The 18986-nt window shown below is 50.1% G+C and overlaps 1 protein-coding gene across 2 annotated transcripts in view; it reads left to right on the top strand.

Annotated features, from left to right (window-relative positions):
- LOC144510829 (cytoplasmic phosphatidylinositol transfer protein 1-like) overlaps positions 1-14946 on the top strand; it is a 232938-nt gene extending 217992 nt beyond the window's left edge. For both annotated transcript variants that reach the window (XM_078240774.1, XM_078240775.1), the window contains one exon: positions 10352-14946. In XM_078240774.1, coding sequence (XP_078096900.1) covers positions 10352-10617 — 266 coding nt within the window. In that variant the 3' untranslated portion in view covers positions 10618-14946. The remainder of the gene's footprint in view (positions 1-10351) is intronic.
- The last annotated feature ends 4040 nt before the right edge of the window (positions 14947-18986 follow it).

Raw genomic sequence — 18986 nt, 5'->3', positions numbered from 1 at the left:
GCAGCACGTTCCAGCCACCTACCACTCGCTGTGTAAAAATACTTGCCCCCCCCCACATTTCCTTTGAACTTCCCCCTTTGAACTTTAGTGAGTCTTATGAAGGGAGCAAGTGGTATTGTTGCTGGACTAGTAATCCGGAGACTCTGTGTAGTGCTTTGGGGACCCAGGTTTGAATCCCACCGCTGCAGAGGGTGGCATAGTGGTTACTGCTGCCTCACAGCACCAGGAATGCAGGTTCGATTCCCGGCTTGGGTCACTGTCTGTGCGGAGTTTGCACATTCTCCCTGTGTCTGCGTGGCTTTCCTCCGGGTGCTCCGGTTTCCTCCCACAGTCCAAAAGATGTGCTGGTTAGGAGCATTGGCCGTGCTAAATTCTCCCTCCGTGTACCCGAACAGGTGCCGGAGTGTGGCGACTAGATTTTCACAGTAACTTCATTGCAGTGTGAATGTAAGCCTACTTGTGACTAGTGAATAAACTTTGCACTTTAGAATTATACAAAATCTGGAATTAGAAGTCTAATAATGACTGTTGTTTGTCGAAAAAAAACCAACTGGGTTCACTAATGTTCAAATCTGCCATCCTTACCTGCTCTGGCCTACATGTGACTCCAGACCACAGTGATGTGTAGTTGACTCTTCCATGCCCTCAGGGGTGGGTGTTAAATGTTGGGGCGGCCAACGACGCCCCCATCCCATGAAGGAATAAAATGAGCACCGATAGGTGCAGTTTAACAAGTGGATATTGCTGGTTTTGACTTGCATGTCGGGGTTCCGTGTAGAGACCAGTCTGCCACTTAGTGTGAGAAATTGCCATCCTTGAAAAGAAAGTATATTCTTTTTTTGTAAGCGTTCGCGCCGCTGCTCCACGTTGACAGGATAATTTTGCAGCATTTTAGTGAGAAGGTGAAATGGGTTTAGAAGCATAAATTGCCTGGACAACACTCGCCATTCAGGCACCTTCTTCATTCCTTGTCGAAGACTGTTCTTATCACTGAAGGGAATTTGACTGCCCATAACACTCTTTTTTTTAAAGTGCATATGCTCTGCGGAATCTGAAGAATCCAAGTTTCGCAATTTCTTTTGACTCTGACAATTCAACAGAGATTTCAGAAAATGCTGAAATGTTCAAGGGTTCTTGTCTTTGACCGGACCTGCTGTCCGTTTCTCCTTTTCTACAGTGTAGATTAGAGGGGCATTAGATTGGTTCCACTGGTCGGTGCAACATCGAGGGCCGAAGGGCCTGTACTGCGCTGTAATGTTCTATGTTCTATGTTTTCATCTCGAGGGGTGAGCTATAGAATCATAGGATCTCTACAGTGCAGAAGGAGGCCATTCGGCCCATTGAGTCTGCACCGACCACAATCCCACCCAGGTCCTATTCCCACATATTTACCCCTGTTAATCCCCAGCAATCCAGTGTGTTCCAGAGTAGCGGTTATAGAATCATAGAATTCTACAGTGCAAAAGGAGGCCATACGGCCCATCATGTCTGCACCGACCACAATCTCACCCAGGCCCTATTCCCGTAACCCGACTTATTTACCCTGCTAATCCCCCAACACTAAGCATGGCCAATCAACCTAACCCGTACATCTTTGGACTGCGGGAGGAAACCGGAGCACCCGGAGGAAACCCACGCAGATGCGGGGAGAATGTGCAAACTTCACACAGACAGTGACCCGAGGCCAGAATCGAACCCGGGTCCCTGGTGCTGTGAGGCAGCAGTGCTAACCACTGTGCCACCCATAGTTGGGGAGAAATGACAGTAGAATTAAAATTGGTTCTGTTGTTCCAGGAAGCCTCACAGAGCTGTGACACACAGGCAATTTCATCTTATATTCTTCCGAGATAATATATTGCGTCTCCATATCTTGTACTTATATGAGACCGTAAATTACTATTCCTTCAATCATTTCTTAAACAGTTCAGCACGCACTCACCCTCAGGAGGTGAACCTTTTATGCACCTTGTAAGGGACTGTGGTGTGTTACAGCAAATGCAAGTTGAAGAAGATTTAGAGCTAAGACTATTCTCGTTCCAATTTTAACTCATTTAGCTGCCGGAAATCGGGAGGGAAATGGAATCATAGAATCCTAGAATCCCTACAGTGCAGAAAGAGGCCATTCAGTCCATCGAGTCTGCACTGACAACAATCCCACCCAGGCCCTATCCTTGTAACCCCATGACACTAAGGGGAAATCCCACCCAGACCACTTCCCCGTAACCCCAAGTATTTACCCCACTAATCCCTCTAACCTACACACATCTTGGGGACACACTAAGGGGCAATTTAGCACGGCCAATCCACCTAACCCACACACATCTTTGGACTGTAGAAGGAAACCGGAGCACCCGGAGGAAACCCACGCAGACACGGGGAAGAATGCGGAAACTCCACACAGACAGTGACCTGAGGTTGGGATTGAACCCGGGTCCCTGGCGCTGTGAGGCAGCAGTGCTAATCACTGTGCCACCGTGCGGCTCATTGGAGGCAATGACTTATTCCCTCTGATGCCGTAGTGTTACCCTGCTGTTTCTGAGCAAGCGAGCGAGAAGCAAGAGCCTCTTTCGAGTATCGAGACGGCCTCTGCAATGATAAAAGGACTGGACGACAATCCTAGCCGGAGGTTAACACCAATCATTATTTCTAAGCTGAGCACACGGGAGCCAGTAGCACAGTGCTATTGTCATTGGACCCGTAATCCAGAGACCCAGTGTAATGCTCTTGGGGCCTGGGTTCGAATCTTGCCGTGGCAGATAGTATGGTGATACTGTGCCTTTGTTAATATCATGTTTCTTGTAAGGTGTATGTTTAGAGTTCAGATCTGTTTTTACAATTCTATTGCTGGGAAGTGGGAGTTCAGCTGTTTCTCACGTGCCAGTCCAGACTCGATGGGCCAAAGGGCCTCTTCTGCACTCTATGATTCTAAGAATGCATCTTCTGTTTTTACTTGCAATCTTTTACTGACCACACCTTGGGGCTGTGAAGGAGACCAAGGTTAAAGTTTGTTTATTAGTGTCGCAAGTAGGCTGACATTAACGCTGCAATGATGTTACTGTGAAAATCTCCTAGTCGCCACACTCCGGCGCCTGTTCGGGTACACTGAGGGAGAATTTAGCACGGCCAATGCACCTAACCATCCCGTCTTTCGGACTGTGGGAGGAAACCGGAGCACCCGGAGGAAGCCCACGCAGACACGGGGAGAACGTGCAGACTCCGCACAGACAGTGACCCCCCAAGCCGGGAACCGAACCCGGGTCCCTGGCGCTGTGAGGCGGCGGTGCTAACCACTGTGCCACCGCGCCGCCCCTAAACATAAGGTAGCGAGTAATAAATGCACTCGAAAATTCAGGAGAAACATCTTTATTCAGGGATTGAATAGGATGTGGAAACGCACTACGACGGGGAGCAGTTGGGGTGAGTAATGTCGGTGTATTTAAGGGAAAGTGAGATAGAGGAAGAAAGGGATTTACTGAGGGCTGTGTGGAACATAGCAGTATGAATTTGGTGGGCGGAATGGCCGGTTTCTGGGCTGTACATTCCTTGTAGATGATGCTCAAGTGTGGAAACCAAGGCTTTGGGAGCCCCCTACTGGAATTCAATAGTTTTGCAGCCGAGATGACACTTCAGGGCGAGCACATTACAACATCAATAATAAGCAGTGAATCCAACAAGGTTCACATCAATGCACAGTATAGGCCGACGTGTTTCAAAAGAGTGGCCGGCGCCACGTAACATTCTGAAGATTGAGCTTGATTTATAGTCCCCAAAGTACATCGATTGAATTAAGTTCGAATCATAGAATTCCAACAGTGCAGGAAGAGGCCATTTGGCCCGTCAAGTCTGCGCTGACATTCTTAAAGAGCGTCCCACCCAGACCCTCCCCTCTGCCCTATCCCCGTAACCCGGTGCATTTACCATGGCTTATCCTCCCAACTCGCACATCCCGGGACACTAAGGGGCAATTTGGCAGGACCAAACAACCTAATCCGCACATCTTTTGACACTAAGGGGCAATTTAGCACAGCCAATCCCCCTAACGTGTACATCATTGAACACTAAGGAGCAATTTAGCATTGGCAGACCCCTCTTAATTTATCTTGATAAATTGACCCTAGTGTCAGGGGAATTAACAGGGTAAATATGTGGGGTTACAGGAATAGGGCCTGGGTGGATTGTGGTGGGTGCAGACTCAAAGAGCAATACAGCACAGGAACAGGCCCTCCGGCCCTCCAAGCCTGCGCCGCTCATGTGCCCACTAGACCATTCTTTTGTATCCCTCTATTCCCAGTCTGTTCATGTGGCTATCTAGATAAGCCTTAAACGATCCCAGCGTGTCCGCCTCAATCACCTTGCTTGGCAGTGCATTCCAGGCCCCCACCACCCTCTGTGTAAAATACGTCCCCCTGACATCTGTGTTGAACCTTGCCCCCCTCACCTTGAACCCGTGACCCCTTGTGTTCGTCACCTCCGACCTGGGAAAAAGCTTCCCACTGTTCACTCTATGCCCTTCATAATTTTATACACCTCTATTAGGTCGCCCCTCATCCTCCGTCTTTCCAGGGAGAACAACCCCAGTTTACCCAATCTCTCCTCATAGCTAAGACCTTCCATACCAGGCAACATCCTGGTAAACCTTTTCTGTACTCTCTCCGAAGCCTCCACGTCCTTCTGGTAGTGTGGCGAACAGAACTGGATACAGTATTCCAAATGTGACCTCACCATCGTTCTATACAGCTGCATCATCATATGCCAACTTTTATATTCTATGCCCCGTCCAATAAAGGCAAGCATGCCATATGCCTTCTTCACCACCCTCTCCATCTGTGCTGCCACCTTTAAGGATCTGTGGACTTGTACACCCAGGTCCCTCTGTGTGTCTATACTCCTGATGGTTCTGCCATTTATTGTATAGCTCCCCCTTACATTAGATCTACCGAAATGCATCACTGGATTAAATTCCATCTGCCATTTCTCCGCCCAATGTTCCAGCCTATCTATATCCTGCTGTATTCTCTGACAATGTTCATCACTATCCGCAACTCCAGCAATCTTTGTGTCGTCCGCAAACTTACTGATCGCACCAGCTACATCTTCCTCCAAATAATTTATACATATCACAAACAGCAGAGGTCCCAGTACAGAGCCCTGCGGAACACCACTAGTCACAGACCTCCAACTGGAAAAAGACCCTTCCACTGCTACCCTCTGTCTTCTATGGCTAAGTCAGTTCTCCACCCATCTAGCTAGCTCACCTTTTATCCCGTGAGATTTAACCTTTTGCACCAGCCTGCCATGAGGGACCTTGTCAAACGCTTTACTAAAATCCATATAGACGACATCCACGGCCCTTCCCTCGTCAATCGTTTTTGTCACCTCCTCAAAAAACTCAACCAAATTTGTGAGGCATGACCTCCCTCGTACAAAACCATGCTGTCTATCGCTAATGAGATTATTCAGTTCCAAATGCGCATATATCTCTAAGAATCTTCTGCAACAACTTCCCTACCACGGACGTCAAGCTCACCGGCCTATACTTACCCGGGTTATCCTTGCTACCCTTCCTAAATAACGGGACCACATTTGCTATCCTCCAATCCTCTGGGACTTCACCTGTGTCCAGTGAAGAGGCAGCAATGGGCCAAATGGCCTCCATCTGCACAGTAGGGATTCTATGATTCTTTGGACACCAACGGGCAATTTAGCATGGCTAATCTTCCATATCTGCGCATCTTTCGACATTAAGTGGCAATTTAGCATGGCCAATCCACCTAGCCTGCACATCTTTGGAGTGTGGGAGGAAACCGGAGCACCCGGAAGAAACCCATGCAGACATGGGGAGAACGTGCAGACTCCACATAGACAATCATCCGAGGCCAGAATTGAACCAGGGTCCCTGGCGCTGTGAGGCAGCAGTGCTAACCACTGTGCCAACGCGCGGAGAGCTTATCATGTCTTTTGGAATGTTGTTTGCTACCAATGGTTCTTTTAAAGTCCGGTTTATTTGTCATTCTTAGTGCCTCTCTTCTGGAACTCCTGTGGCAGAAGCTTTGTCGGGAGCTACCCGACAGGGTTGCCGCCCCCCCCCCCCCCCATTTAGAGTGGGAACAGTCCTGAGGGAATTCCCAGGGTCCGAATGTTCACTAATCAGACAGTTAATTGCATAAAAGGATGTAATAAACTGTATCAATGTAGGTGGAGCCATTGTGTTACTGTAGATTATTCTGTGCATGTCAATAGTTCCAAGCAGAGGAAATCCAGATAATCTGCAATGGAAATAATAAATGGGTGTGTTTGTTATTTTAAAATTCCACCACCTAGTTGTTCCTGGCACGTTTAAAACTAACACAGAGTGAAACTGAATATCTGTGCCATTGGCAGTAACTATAGGTTAAGTTTCACTTGGGTGAAATATCGGTCACGAGAGTGACTGAATCATGCAAATATTCACGTAATCTCTGCAGTTGAACCTGCCAAATTAGCCCCTCACCCTCATTTTACATGCGAGTGAAGGGGAATGGAAGGCCGAGTGGCCTTATTGCTAGACTATTAATCCAGAAACCCAGCTAATGTTCTGGGGACCCGGGTTCGAATCCCGCCACGGCAGATGGTGGAATTTGAATTCAATAAAAAATAGCTAGAATTAAGAACCTACTGATGACCTGAAACCATTGTTGGGAAAACCCATCTGGTTCACTAATGTCCTTTAGGGAAGGAAATCTGCTGTCCTTACCCAGTCTGGTCGACATGTGACTCCAGAGCCACAACAATGTGGTTGACTTTCAACCGCCCCTAGGTAACTAGGGATGGGCAATAAATGCTGGCCAACCAGCGATGCCCACGTCCCATGAATGAATTTTTTAAAAAGTCAGCTGACAGGGGGTGTTATTCTGCCTGAAGACTGGTTAAAGGAGTATCCTTCCTCCCGACTTTGGGTGATACAGTGCTTCCATCTTGCCAGCTGATTATACTCATTGAACTAATGAAGGTGTGGTTGGATACTAGATGGATGTAACTCCTTCACCATGCACACAGGAGAGGGAAGTGGGCCTTAATTAGTTGCCTAGTAGGCTGCCACACTGCCAAAGCTCCCACCGTTGGCAATGTGGCATGGCAGCAGGGAGATATCGGGCTCCCTGATGGGTTGGACAGATACTTTGATTGACAAGGGAACCAAAGGTTACTGGGGAGGGTGCTGGGGGAGATGGGAGACACAAATGCAGTTGGGTCAGAGCCTGCATAAGCCTTACAGTGCAGGCCTAGGCCTGGGCTTCAGCCAGAAGAACTCGGCCCCAAGAGAAAGTGGTGTAATCCATGGGAAGACCTGGGAGAAAATGGAGTTAAGGCCACAGTCAGATCATGATCTTGTTGAATGATGGAGTAGGCTCGATGGACTAAAAAAAAAATCCCCATGAATTATGGGGCGGCACGGTAGCACAGTGGTTAGCACTGCTGCTTCACAGCCCCAGGGACCTGGGTTCGATTCCCGGCTTGGGTCACTGTGTGGAGTTTGCACATTCTCCTCGTGTCTGTGTGGGTTTCCTCCGGGTGCTCCGGTTTCCTCCCACAGTCCAAAGATGTGTGGGTTAGGTTGATTGGCCATGCTAAAAAAATTGCCCCTTAGTGTCCTGAGATGTGTAGGTTAGAGGGATTAGCGGGTGGATATGGGGATAGGGCCTGGGTGGGATTGTGGTCGGTGCAGACTCAATGGGCCAAATGACCTCCTTCTGCACTGTAGGGTTTCTATGAACTATCTGGAAGTAGAGTGCATTAAACAAAGCCGTATGGAACAGTATTTTCCGACCTCTTTTTAATTCGTTCGGCTTCAAAGATATTTAAGCTTAATGCAGCGAAGCTTTTAGAGTTCGGAATTGGGTGGGATTAATTGGCTCTAAAAGATGTTTTGTGGCTAATTTTCACTGGCACAGATGGAGATTGCCATTTCCCAGATAAAACCAGACCCAGATCGATCAGTCTTTCTGATGTTGTGTTTGTGTGCATTGCTATTCCACATTATTGTTCCACATAACTTCAGAGGTCAGCATTATCTACTGTCAACCATGTGACTGTGAAAGAGAACAGAATTTATATAGCGCCTGTCATAACCACAGGGATGTCCCAAAGCACTTTACAGCCAATGAGGCTCTTTTTTGAAGTGCTGTCCACTACTGAGGTCGGGTAACAGTCGTCGAAAGCTTCAAAACAGCCCAGCAACAGCCGAAAGCCCCTCGCATCAATGAGTGGCTTTCCTGCTCGTAAACGTTAAAAGGGTCGGGAAGATGGAGTTGAGGTAGATGGTTAGCAGACTGATCGTGTTGACTGGTGGAGCAGGCTCGAGGGGGACATCTGGCTGAGTCCTGCTCCCGTTTATTATGTTTGTTAGAGGAAACTAAGGGAGCACCACATCATCTTCAGTTAACATTCCTCAAAGACCTTCATCCCAGAGTGAAGCACGTTTAATCATCCGTAATGTTTGTATGTGTATATAGAATCATAGAATTCCTACAATGCAGAAAGAGGCCATTCGGCCCAGTGAGCCTGCACCCAGGTCCTATCCCATAATCTCACGTATTTACCCTGCTAATGAGGGCGGCACGGTGGCACAGCGGTTAGCACCGCTGCCTCACAGCGCCAGGGACCCGGGTTTGATTCCTGGCTTGGGTCACTGTCTGTGTGGAGTTTGCACGTTCTCCCCCGTGCCTGCATGGGTTTCCTCCGGGTGCTCCACTTTCTTCCCACAGTCCGAAAAGACGTGAGGGATTGGTGGATTGGCCATGCTAAATTGCCCCAGGGGGAGCAGCGAGGGTAAATATGTGGGGTTACGGGGCTAGGACCAATATGGGATTGTGTCGGTGCAAACTTGATGGGCTGAATGGCTTCCTTCTGTGCTGCAGAGATTCTGAGATATATAGGGAATTGTTATGTTTTAAGTTTAAGTTTATTTATTCGTGTCACAAGTAAGCTTACATTAACACTGCAATGAAGTTACTGTGAAAATCCTCTAATCGCCACACTCGAGTGCCTGTTCGGGTACACTGAGGGAGAATTTAGCATGGTCAATGCACCTAACTAGCACGTCTTTGGACTGTGGGAGGAAACCAGAGCACCCGGAGGAAACTCAAGCAGACACGGGAAGAACGTGCAGACTCCACACAGACAGTGACCTGAGCTGGGAATCGAACCCGGGTCACTGGCGCTGTGAGGCAGCCACTGCCAGAGAAAGAGAGAAAAACAAAATCAGTGGAACTTCATGTCTTTAAACTGAATTCAGATTGGAGCAGATCATAATGAAAGGATTTTTGCATCATTTGAAATTCTCTTTCCAGCTCAATCCCACCAACCAGGGCGGCATGGTAGTGCATGAGTGCTCCTGGCCTATCACTGACTTACACACGTGGACTGTGGGGTTATCTTATATTGGGGAGAGGAGGGAATCACAACAGGGTGGTTATTTTTGCTGAACTGTTTGTTCATCCAATCTGATGGCACAGTGGTGAGCACTGCTGCCTCACAGCGCCAGGGATCCAGGTTCAATTCCCAGCTTGGGTCAACGTCTGTGCAGAATTTGCACATTCTCCTCGTGCCTGCGTGGGTTTCCTCCGGGTGCTCCGGTTTCCTCCCACACTCCAAAGATGTGAAAGTTGATTGGGCATGCTAAATCACCGCTGAGTGTCAGGAGGACGAGCGAGGGTAAATAGTTTAGTTAATTTAGAAACCTTAGAATCCCTACAGTGCAGAATAAGGGCCATTCGGCCCATCGAGTCTGCACCGACCACAATCCCACCCAGGCCCGATCCCCACAACCCCACACATTTTCCCGGCTAATCACTCTAACTTATGCATCCCGGGACACTAAGGGGCAATTTAACACAGCCAATGCACCTAACCCGCACATCTTTGGACTGTGGGAGGAAACCGGAGCACCCGGAGGAAACCCACGCAGACACGAGGAGAATGTGCAAACTCCACACAGACAGCGACCCAAGCCGGGAATCGAACCCGGGTCACTGACGCTCTGAGGCAGCAGTGCTAACCACTGTGCTACCGTGCTGCCGTATTTATTTATTTATTAGTCACAAGTAGGCTTACATTAACGCTGAAATGAAGCTACTGTGAAAATCCCCTAGTCTGTGGGGTGACGAGAATAGGACCTGTTGTCGGTGCGGGCTCGATGGGCCGAACGGCCTCCTTCTGCACTGCAGGGATTCTATGATGGGTCATCAATGATGATGGTTGTAAAATGCACAGGTACTGCAGAGGTTCAAAACACATCTCATCTCTTGTTGTTTCCTCCTCCTCCCCCCCCCACCCCCCACCCCCCGCCTCCCTCCCGCCCTCGTTTCCTCTGCAGACATGACGATGGATGAGGTTCGGGAGTATGAGAAGCAAACTCAGGAAGCCACCAACGAGAAGATCGGAATCATGGCCCCCACCATCTCCATCAGTGAAGCCTCCCAGCCTCCGGCCACCCGCAGCGCCCCCTCCAGCGCGCCCTCCACACCGCTCAGCGGCGACCCGCCCGATTTCCTCAGCGTGCCCAAGGACAGGCCCCGGAAAAAGTCTGCCCCGGAGATGCTGACGCTGCCGGAACTCAGGGAGCGCTCGGCTAAGAAGTAACCGCGTGGTGAGCCGGGAGGCTGCGAAATTCCACTTCTTGATTTTCTTCTTAACGCTACTTACCTGACAAAAGAAAAAAAAAACACACCATCTGTTAAGGGGTTCTTTAAAGCTTTAGCCTGTGAAGATACCAGGCGGCGATCTTTACAACCGCAAGCCTGCATTAATACTGCCCGACCGTCAGATTAGCACTCTGAATTTGCGATAAGGATTCGGGACGAGGTTGTGTTCTTCAACAGTATTTTACGACACTCTCTTTGTCATTCCTCGTTCGGACTTTTAGCCAGACTCAGGACTCAGTGGTTCGCATGACCGATAGCGTGTACACTGTCATTATAAATACATTTCAGTGGCATAGTTGCAAAGTTTTATCAACTCGCCGTCCACGCCAGTCAGGGGGGGAAAAAGGGTAGAGCGAACCAAATACCGACCGGGATTCACTCAGCCTGATTTATCGTGTGGTCAGCGTAAAGTAGAACAGGGGTAGGGAGTAATGCATTCACCCAATCCACAAGTCAGTTGCCGTGATAATCTGCTATTCCTGAGTTCGCTGTTGAAAGGTTATTTCATTATTACGTTTGCTTTTAAAGTATTTGCTGCAGAGTCATTTCATTGCGCCTTCGGCCCTTTGGCTGAGCCCAAACATCAGATTCACAGAATCATAGAATCCCGACAGTGCAGAAGGAGGCTGTTTGGCCCATCGAGCCTGCACCGACTCCCCGACAGAGCATCTTACCCAGGCCCACCCTATCCCCGTATTTCCCACATATTTATCCCACTAACCCAAACGTAGGAACCCTGCAGTGCAGAAGGAGGCCATTCAGCCCATCGAATCTGCATTGACCACAATCCCTGAACCCATAACCCTACTTATTAACCCTACTAACCTCCTGACACTAAGGGACAATTTAGCACGGCCAATCAACCTAATCTGCACATCGTTAGAGTGTGGGAGGAAACCGGAGCACCCGGAGGAAACCCACTCAGACACGGGGAGAACGTGCAGACTCCGCACAGACGGTGACCCGAGGCCGAAATTGAACCTGGGTCCCTGGCACTGTGAGGCAGCAGTGCTTAACCACTGTGCCGCCCAAGATGGGGCGCAATGCCTTATCTTGTCAGCTTGGATCTTGTTTGTCTCCCTTGTGGGGACCTTGAATTGGATTTAATTGGATTTTGAATTAGGTTTTTGAAGCAAGTGAGGAATGGATTTGGGTTTGCCGGGTCCATTCTGAGTATTGGCTGACTAACTTTACGAATGGAGCTCAGACCATTTTCATTCCCTCTAACCTGGCACAACCTCACACAAATGAGGTCCTCCCAAGGCCTGAAAACTCCCCATATCATAGAATCATAGAATCCTACAGTGCAGAAGGAGGCCATTCAGCCCATCGAGACTGCACCAACCACAATCCCACCCAGGCCCTAACCCCATAATCCCACATATTTACACGGAGGGGCAATTTAGCACGGCCAATGCACCTAACCTGCACATCTTTGGAGAGTGGGAGGAAACCGGAGCACCCAGAGGAAACCCACGCAGACACGGGGAGAACGTGCAAACTCCACACAGACAGTCACCCAAACTGGGAATCGAACCCGGGTCCCTGGCGCTGTGAGGCAGCAGTGCTAACCACTGTGCCGCCACAATCTGGGGAGGTTTTATCTAATGGCTCCTGGATAAAGTATTGGCAAAGCTTGTCACTTGGGACGACCCCTCACCTCTGGCCACCCACCGCTCACTTTCCATGGCACATGCTCTTGATTCTATTTTAATCTCTTGGTAGCGATTGCTCCTTCCATTCTCCTCTCTCCAAATGCACCATCTTCTCTGTCATTCATACTTGATATCCTCTTTCAACGTTCCTGCCACATTTTAATCAAACGCGTGACGATAGTTCCTACTGTAACTTTTTCGTTCCCCCCCCAGGTCCAGAACTCTGCGCCTCCCTCAGTCTTACCTTCTTTTCTAAAAATCTGAATGCTTTTGAAATCCAAATTTGGCACCTCAACAACCGGAAGCAAGCTCTCCCCAACCGCCCAAAGTCACATGCCCCGACTTGGATGTCAGTGGGAGTCAGAGGGAGAGGCATCTGGATGGGTACATGAATAGGGAAGGGATAGAGGGATGCGGCCCGAGAAAGGGCAGAAGGGTTTTTTTTAGTTTAGTTAGGGTATCATGATCAGCACAGGCTTGGAGGGCCATTGGGCCTGTTCCTGTGCTGCACCTTTCTTTGTTCTTTGAGAACTCTCCATTGGTTCAAGACCTACCTGGCACCAGGGAAGATGTTTGTGATCGTTGGAGGGCAATCCTTTTATTCTGCCCTCGTCTGTGGCTTTTATTCCATTTGAAGTGCGTTGTACGGTGGTGGTGTCTCACGTAGCATGCAGGTGAGCCAGCCGGTAACTGCTTTCGACACATCCTCGAGAACTGCCAGTCACTTTCACTTGACGTAACATTCCAATCACCACAACTCCTGAGTCGCGAGCGCTTGCAAGACACGATGTGGAAACGGGGACTGGAGAGCTCCAATGGCAACCTGGGTTCACTCCAAGCTCCATCATTTTACTGGACCCTCCCTGAAGGCCTGTATGAAATGGAGCTCTTTAGCCATGAACAACTCTTAACTGCTTCATTCAAGAACCTGGATTGTGCTTTTTGACCACCTAGCGTTGGCGGGCTGCCTAACTGAACCGCACGTTTGATCATGCAGTGTGATTGGCCACACCGCCCACTCAGACTTTGCATCGAGGCGATCGAAGCGTTCTCCTTAATAATTGACAATATTATCATTTGGACCGGACGGCATGATTTTTTAAAAAAGTAGTGTCAATTCGTGATGTTCGCATAAAAATCTTTGAAAGATCGTGAGGCGGGATTATCCGGCCACGCTTACCCCAAAACTGGAAAATCCCGCCTGACGTCAACAGACCTTTACATAGTCCGCCCCTCCCCCTGCCCCCCGATTCCTGTGGCAGGTGGGACAGAAAAACCGCCCCCGCCCCCGCACAATGAAATTGGATTTCCCCTACCTTGCTGCGGGGAGACACAAATGGTGACTCAGACCTTAGTTCATAGAGTTCATAGAATCTTACAGTGCAGAAGGAGGCCATTCGGCCCATCGAGTCTGCACCGACCACAATCCCACCCAGGCCCTAACCCCATCCATTTACCCTAACTAGCTCCCCTGACACTAAGTGGCAATTTAGCATGGTCAATCAACCTAACCCGCACATCCTTGGACTATGTGAGGAAACCGGAGCACCCGGAGGAAACCCACGCAGACACGGGGGGAATGTGCAGACTCCACACAGACGGTGACCCAAGCCGGGAATCGAACTCGGGTCCCTGGCGCTGTGCGGCAGCAGTGCTAACCACTGTGCCACCGTGCCGCCCCCTACCTTTCCTCCACAAAGGAGAGAAGCCCTAGTTGGTGACCTGTTCGCCTATTGGAAGCGACTCCAATGAATTGGTCGGGGGGTGGGGGTAGGGGGCGGGGGGGAAGGTGGAGGGGTGGCATTAGTGAAGGCTCGCGGAGCTGATTCAAGAGTCTGCCCTTCAGAAAAGGCCGTGAAGCTCAGATAGAGCCAAAGGGGATAAAAACAATCATTTGTTTTCTGAAGAGAATCGCAATTTCTGGTTAAATCATAATTATATGGCCGACCGGGGGTTGGATGGGGCGGGGGTGCAAAAATGAAGAACGTTTATTCCTGGTTTTCGGGGGTGGGGGGGAAGGCTGGGCCGTTCAAAGAGAAGACTGCAGAAAGCCTGAACGCAGCTCCAATTATACATTTACTTGGGTGGCCATGACTTGGGGCGCCATGGCAACCAGGGTTCTTTTTTGTCCCCCGATCTGATTTTTTTTTTCCCATGTTCTTGCAACTGCTGTTTATTTGGAGTGACTCATTTTAAAATGCATCTGTGCCATTTCTATATGAAGCAGGTTGTATAAATAACAGCACTGTGTACACTTGCTACTTTCTGAGCAAATAACCCACTGAACTCACGGTGTAAGTCTGAGTTAACATTGTGTATATAAGGAATTATAATGTAAGCGGTAATGAATGGCCTTCATAAGAGTGTCTATTGCAGTAGCTGTAAATAGTACAGAAGATGTATAATTTTAGTTGAATGCATTGATATAGGAAGTCAAAGGAATGTTTTAGCTTTCTACGTAGTAAATGTTGTTCATGGTGATAGATGAATATATTACTACATATTAACAGTTCTAGGTTCTGAACTATAAGGATTAAGTTATACTTAGGCTTCATGAAGTGTATTAAAGAATAAGGGTTTGCTTATATTCACTAAAACCACTGTGTCGTTACTCTTTTAATAAAAGAAATATACAAATCAGTGATGGGCTGTTTATTGTATTTGCCTTTTTTTAAAGTTTCTTTATTTAGTGCCACAAGCCGACTTACATTAACACTGTGATGCGCGACAATCAAGCACGTGGAACAAGGCTTCAGTTATTGAAGGCTTTTATTATCAAACAATGGAACTAACTAACACGAGTACACCAGTTCAGACTGGAGGGGTCCTGCCGGAGCAGAGGGTCTTATACCTCTCCTCCGGAGGCGGGGCCCCACCGGGATGTGCCATAATAACATTTACCACAGGTAAACACCCTAACCCAACAACATTATACAACCCCCACAGTGACAACACCCTAACCCAACAGTAACATAAGAACAACCCCCAGTGGTAACCAACGATGGTTCACCACATTCACCCCTCCTTTCAAAACAAAGGCCGGCGGGGTGCAAAAAACAGGTCATATATGTACAAAATTCACAAGTCCAGACGGTCTGGAGGACCGCACTGTCGCTGTGATCTCCTCAACACCGGTTGCGAAACCGGAGCGGGTGCTTGCGGTGGCGTTCTCTCCAAAACAGCGTCCGGCTGTCCCCTCAAGGACTCCCGGGCCGGTTGACCCTGGTGAGGCGATGGTGCAGGGGATCCTGGAACCTTCTGTGGTGGCGCTGATCTCCGAGTCTCAGGCAAGCTGTACATGGGAGTATAACTGTTATGCACTGGTCCCGGTGCTGACCGCGCCACGTCTGGGGAAGAAATAAGTAGTAGGGGATTCGTAACAGGGGGTATGGGAGCGACAGGAGTTGCTACGTCCCCTGCGGGCGCCAGGTCTCGAATGGAGACAGTGTCCTCTCGCCCGTCAGGATATGCCACATAGGCATACTGAGGGTTGGCGTGGAGGAGTTGGACCGGTTCGACCAAGGGGTCGGACCTGCGAGCCCTCACATGTCGCCGCAGAAGGACGGGTCCTGGGTACGTCAACCAGGCTGGTAATGAGATCCCCGAGGACGACTTCCGAGGGAATGAGAACATCCTCTCGTGGGGAGTAGCATTGGTTGCCGTACACAGGAGGGAGCGGATAGAATGGAGCGCATTTGGAAGGACCTCCTGCCAACGGGAGACTGGAAGGCCCCTGGATTTCAGTGCCAGTAGGACAGCCTTCCAGACTGTAGCATTCTCCCTTTCCACCTGTCCGTTACCCCTAGGGTTGTAGCTCGTGGTTCTACTAGAGGCAATCCCGAATGAGAGCAGGAATTGCCTCAAGTCGTTGCTCATGAACGACGAGCCCCTGTCGCTATGAATGTAGCAGGGGTACCCGAACAGGGTAAAAAGCTCACTGAATGCCTTAATCACGGTGGCAGTCGACGTGTCCGCACAGGGGACAACAAACGGGAACCGGGAGTACTCATCTATTATATTGAGGAAATAGACGTTCCGGTCCGTTGAGGGAAGGGGGCCCTTAAAATCCACACTCAGCCTCTCGAAAGGGCGAGTGGCCTTGACCAATTGTGCCCGGTCCGGTCGATAAAAGTGCGGTTTGCATTCTGCGCAAATCCGACAGCTTCTCGTCACTGACCTGACATCCTCCACCGAGTAGGGCAGGTTGCGGGCTTTGACGAAGTGGTAGAGTCGGGTGACTCCAGGATGACACAGGTCATTGTGGAGGGCCTTCAAGCGGTCCTCCTGCATGGTGGCGCATGTTCCGCGCGAGAGGGCATCCGAGGGCTCATTGAGCTTCCCTGGATGATACATAATATCGTAATTATAGGTGGAGAGCTCAATTCTCCACCGCAAGATCTTATCGTTCTTGATCTTGCCCCTCTGCGTGTTACTGAACATAAACGCCACGGATCGTTGATCCGTGATCAGAGTGAACCGCTTCCCCGCCAGATAATGGCGCCAGTGTCTGACTGCCTCCACAATGGCCTGAGCCTCCTTCTCCACCGCTGAGTGCCGAATTTCGGGGCCTTGAAGGGTGCGGGAAAAGAACGCGACGGGCCTGCCTGCCTGGTTTAGTGTGGCGGCTAGGGTGAAATCAGATGCATCACTCTCCACCTGGAAAGGGATGGATTCATCCACCGCGTGCATCGTGGCTTTCGAAATGTCGCTTTTCAAAGCCTTGAAGGCCAATTGGGCCTCCGGCGTGAGTGGGAAGGTCGTGGACTTGATGAGCGGACGAGCTTTGTCCGCGTAGTTGGGGACCCACTGCGCATAATACGAAAAGAACCCGAGGCATCTCAGTGCTTTTGTGCTAGCGGGCAAGGGGAGTTCAGTAAGGGGGCGCATACGGTCTGGATCAGGGCCAATGACCCCGTTTTCCACCACGTATCTAAGGATGGCTAACCTGCGCGTACGGAATACGCACTTCTCCCTGTTATAGGTCAGATTCAGACGAGATGCAGTGCGCAGAAAGTGTTGGAGATTCGTGTCATGGTCCTGCTGGTCATGGCCGCAGATGGTGACGTTATCCAGGTACGGGAAGGTAGCCCGCAACCCGTTCTGGTCCACCATTCGGTCCATAGCACGCTGGAAGACCGAGACCCCATTGGTGACACCAAATGGAACCCTGAGAAAATGGTATAGACGACCATCCGCCTCAAAAGCCGTATATTGTCGGTCCTCTGGGCGGATGGGGAGTTGATGGTAGGCGGACTTAAGGTCTATGGTAGAGAACACTCGGTACTGCGCAATCTGATTGACCATATCAGAAATGCGCGGGAGAGGATACGCATCCAGCTGCGTATAACGGTTAATGGTCTGACTGTAGTCGATGACCATCCGAGGTTTGTTCCCGCTTTTGACTACCACGACCTGCGCTCTCCACGGACTAGCACTGGCCTGTATGATCCCTTCCTTGAGGAGCCGCTGAACCTCAGATCTAATAAAGATCCGGTCTTCAGCGCTGTAACGCCTACTCTTAGTAGCGATGGGCTTGCAGCCTGGTACCAAATTCTTAAATAAAGAAGGTGTGGTGATTTTCAGAGTGGAAAGATTGCATGCGGGGCGCTTTGGGCAATTTGGAGGCTGCGGCTGATTCCCTACTGCCAGTGTAGGGAGTGGCCCACCGTACTGTAGGATCACACTCTTCATGTGGACCATAAAATTTAGTCCAAGGAGAATTGGCGCACAAAGGTGAGGTAACACAAGGAGCCTGTATTGCTCGTAAATTGTGCCCTGTACCTCTAGGGTTACCATACACCGTCCTTGGATCGGTACAGACCGGGACCGTGATGCCATGGAAATTGTCTGCTTGGCAGGTAGAACCCGGAGCCCACACCCTTTTGCAGTGTCAGGGTGTATGAAACTCTCGGTGCTCCCACTGTCAAACAGACAATACACAGTACGACCATTTACCTTGATATTCATCATGGAATTCTCAAGCCTGTGGTGCTTTGTCTGGTCCAGGGAGATCGACGCCACCATTGGCCCCTGGGCGTCACTGCATGCAGCCGATGTTGATGCTGAGGACCCCTGCTGGTCGCTCCTAGTCGTCGTGGACCATGATGGCCGCCCCCATGAATCGCACGTGGGCGAGGGCGCCAAACGTAGCGACTCCTGGTGGTCTTCCTCCTCCTCCGTCAGCCACGATGGCGCCGTCCTGGATTCGCACGTGGTCGGACCTCGTTGGTACTGCGACGCCGAAGGAGATTGTCTCCGCTCTGGAGGGTTACAAGCTGCACTGCCGTTTTTGGACTTCGACCTGCAAACTTTGGCATAGTGGCCCTTTTTACCACACTGGCTGCAGATTGCCGTTTTTGCAGGACACTGTTGCCGTGGATGCTTGGCCCCACCGCAAAAATAGCATCGCTGGCCGCCTGGAGCTGCCGCCGTCGTCGGATCGATATGGGAGCGCGAGCCCGCGGGGCGAGGAGGGATTTGAGCTTGCTCTTGCCACGTTGTCTCCACGTGGTCCTCGGGGTACAGAGCCAAGCTTTTCGACGCCGCTTCCAGCATCTCAGCCATCTCCATCGCTTGGGTCAAGTTGAGGTTCCCTTTCTCAGTAACTTAAGCCGGATGTACGAGGACCCTACCCCTGCTACGAACGCGTCTC

This window comes from Mustelus asterias, chromosome 23, assembly GCF_964213995.1.
Source record: "Mustelus asterias chromosome 23, sMusAst1.hap1.1, whole genome shotgun sequence".
NCBI classification, from domain to species: domain Eukaryota; kingdom Metazoa; phylum Chordata; class Chondrichthyes; order Carcharhiniformes; family Triakidae; genus Mustelus; species Mustelus asterias.
Note: the sequence above shows the minus strand (reverse complement) of the source record. Positions and strands in the feature narration are given on the sequence as shown.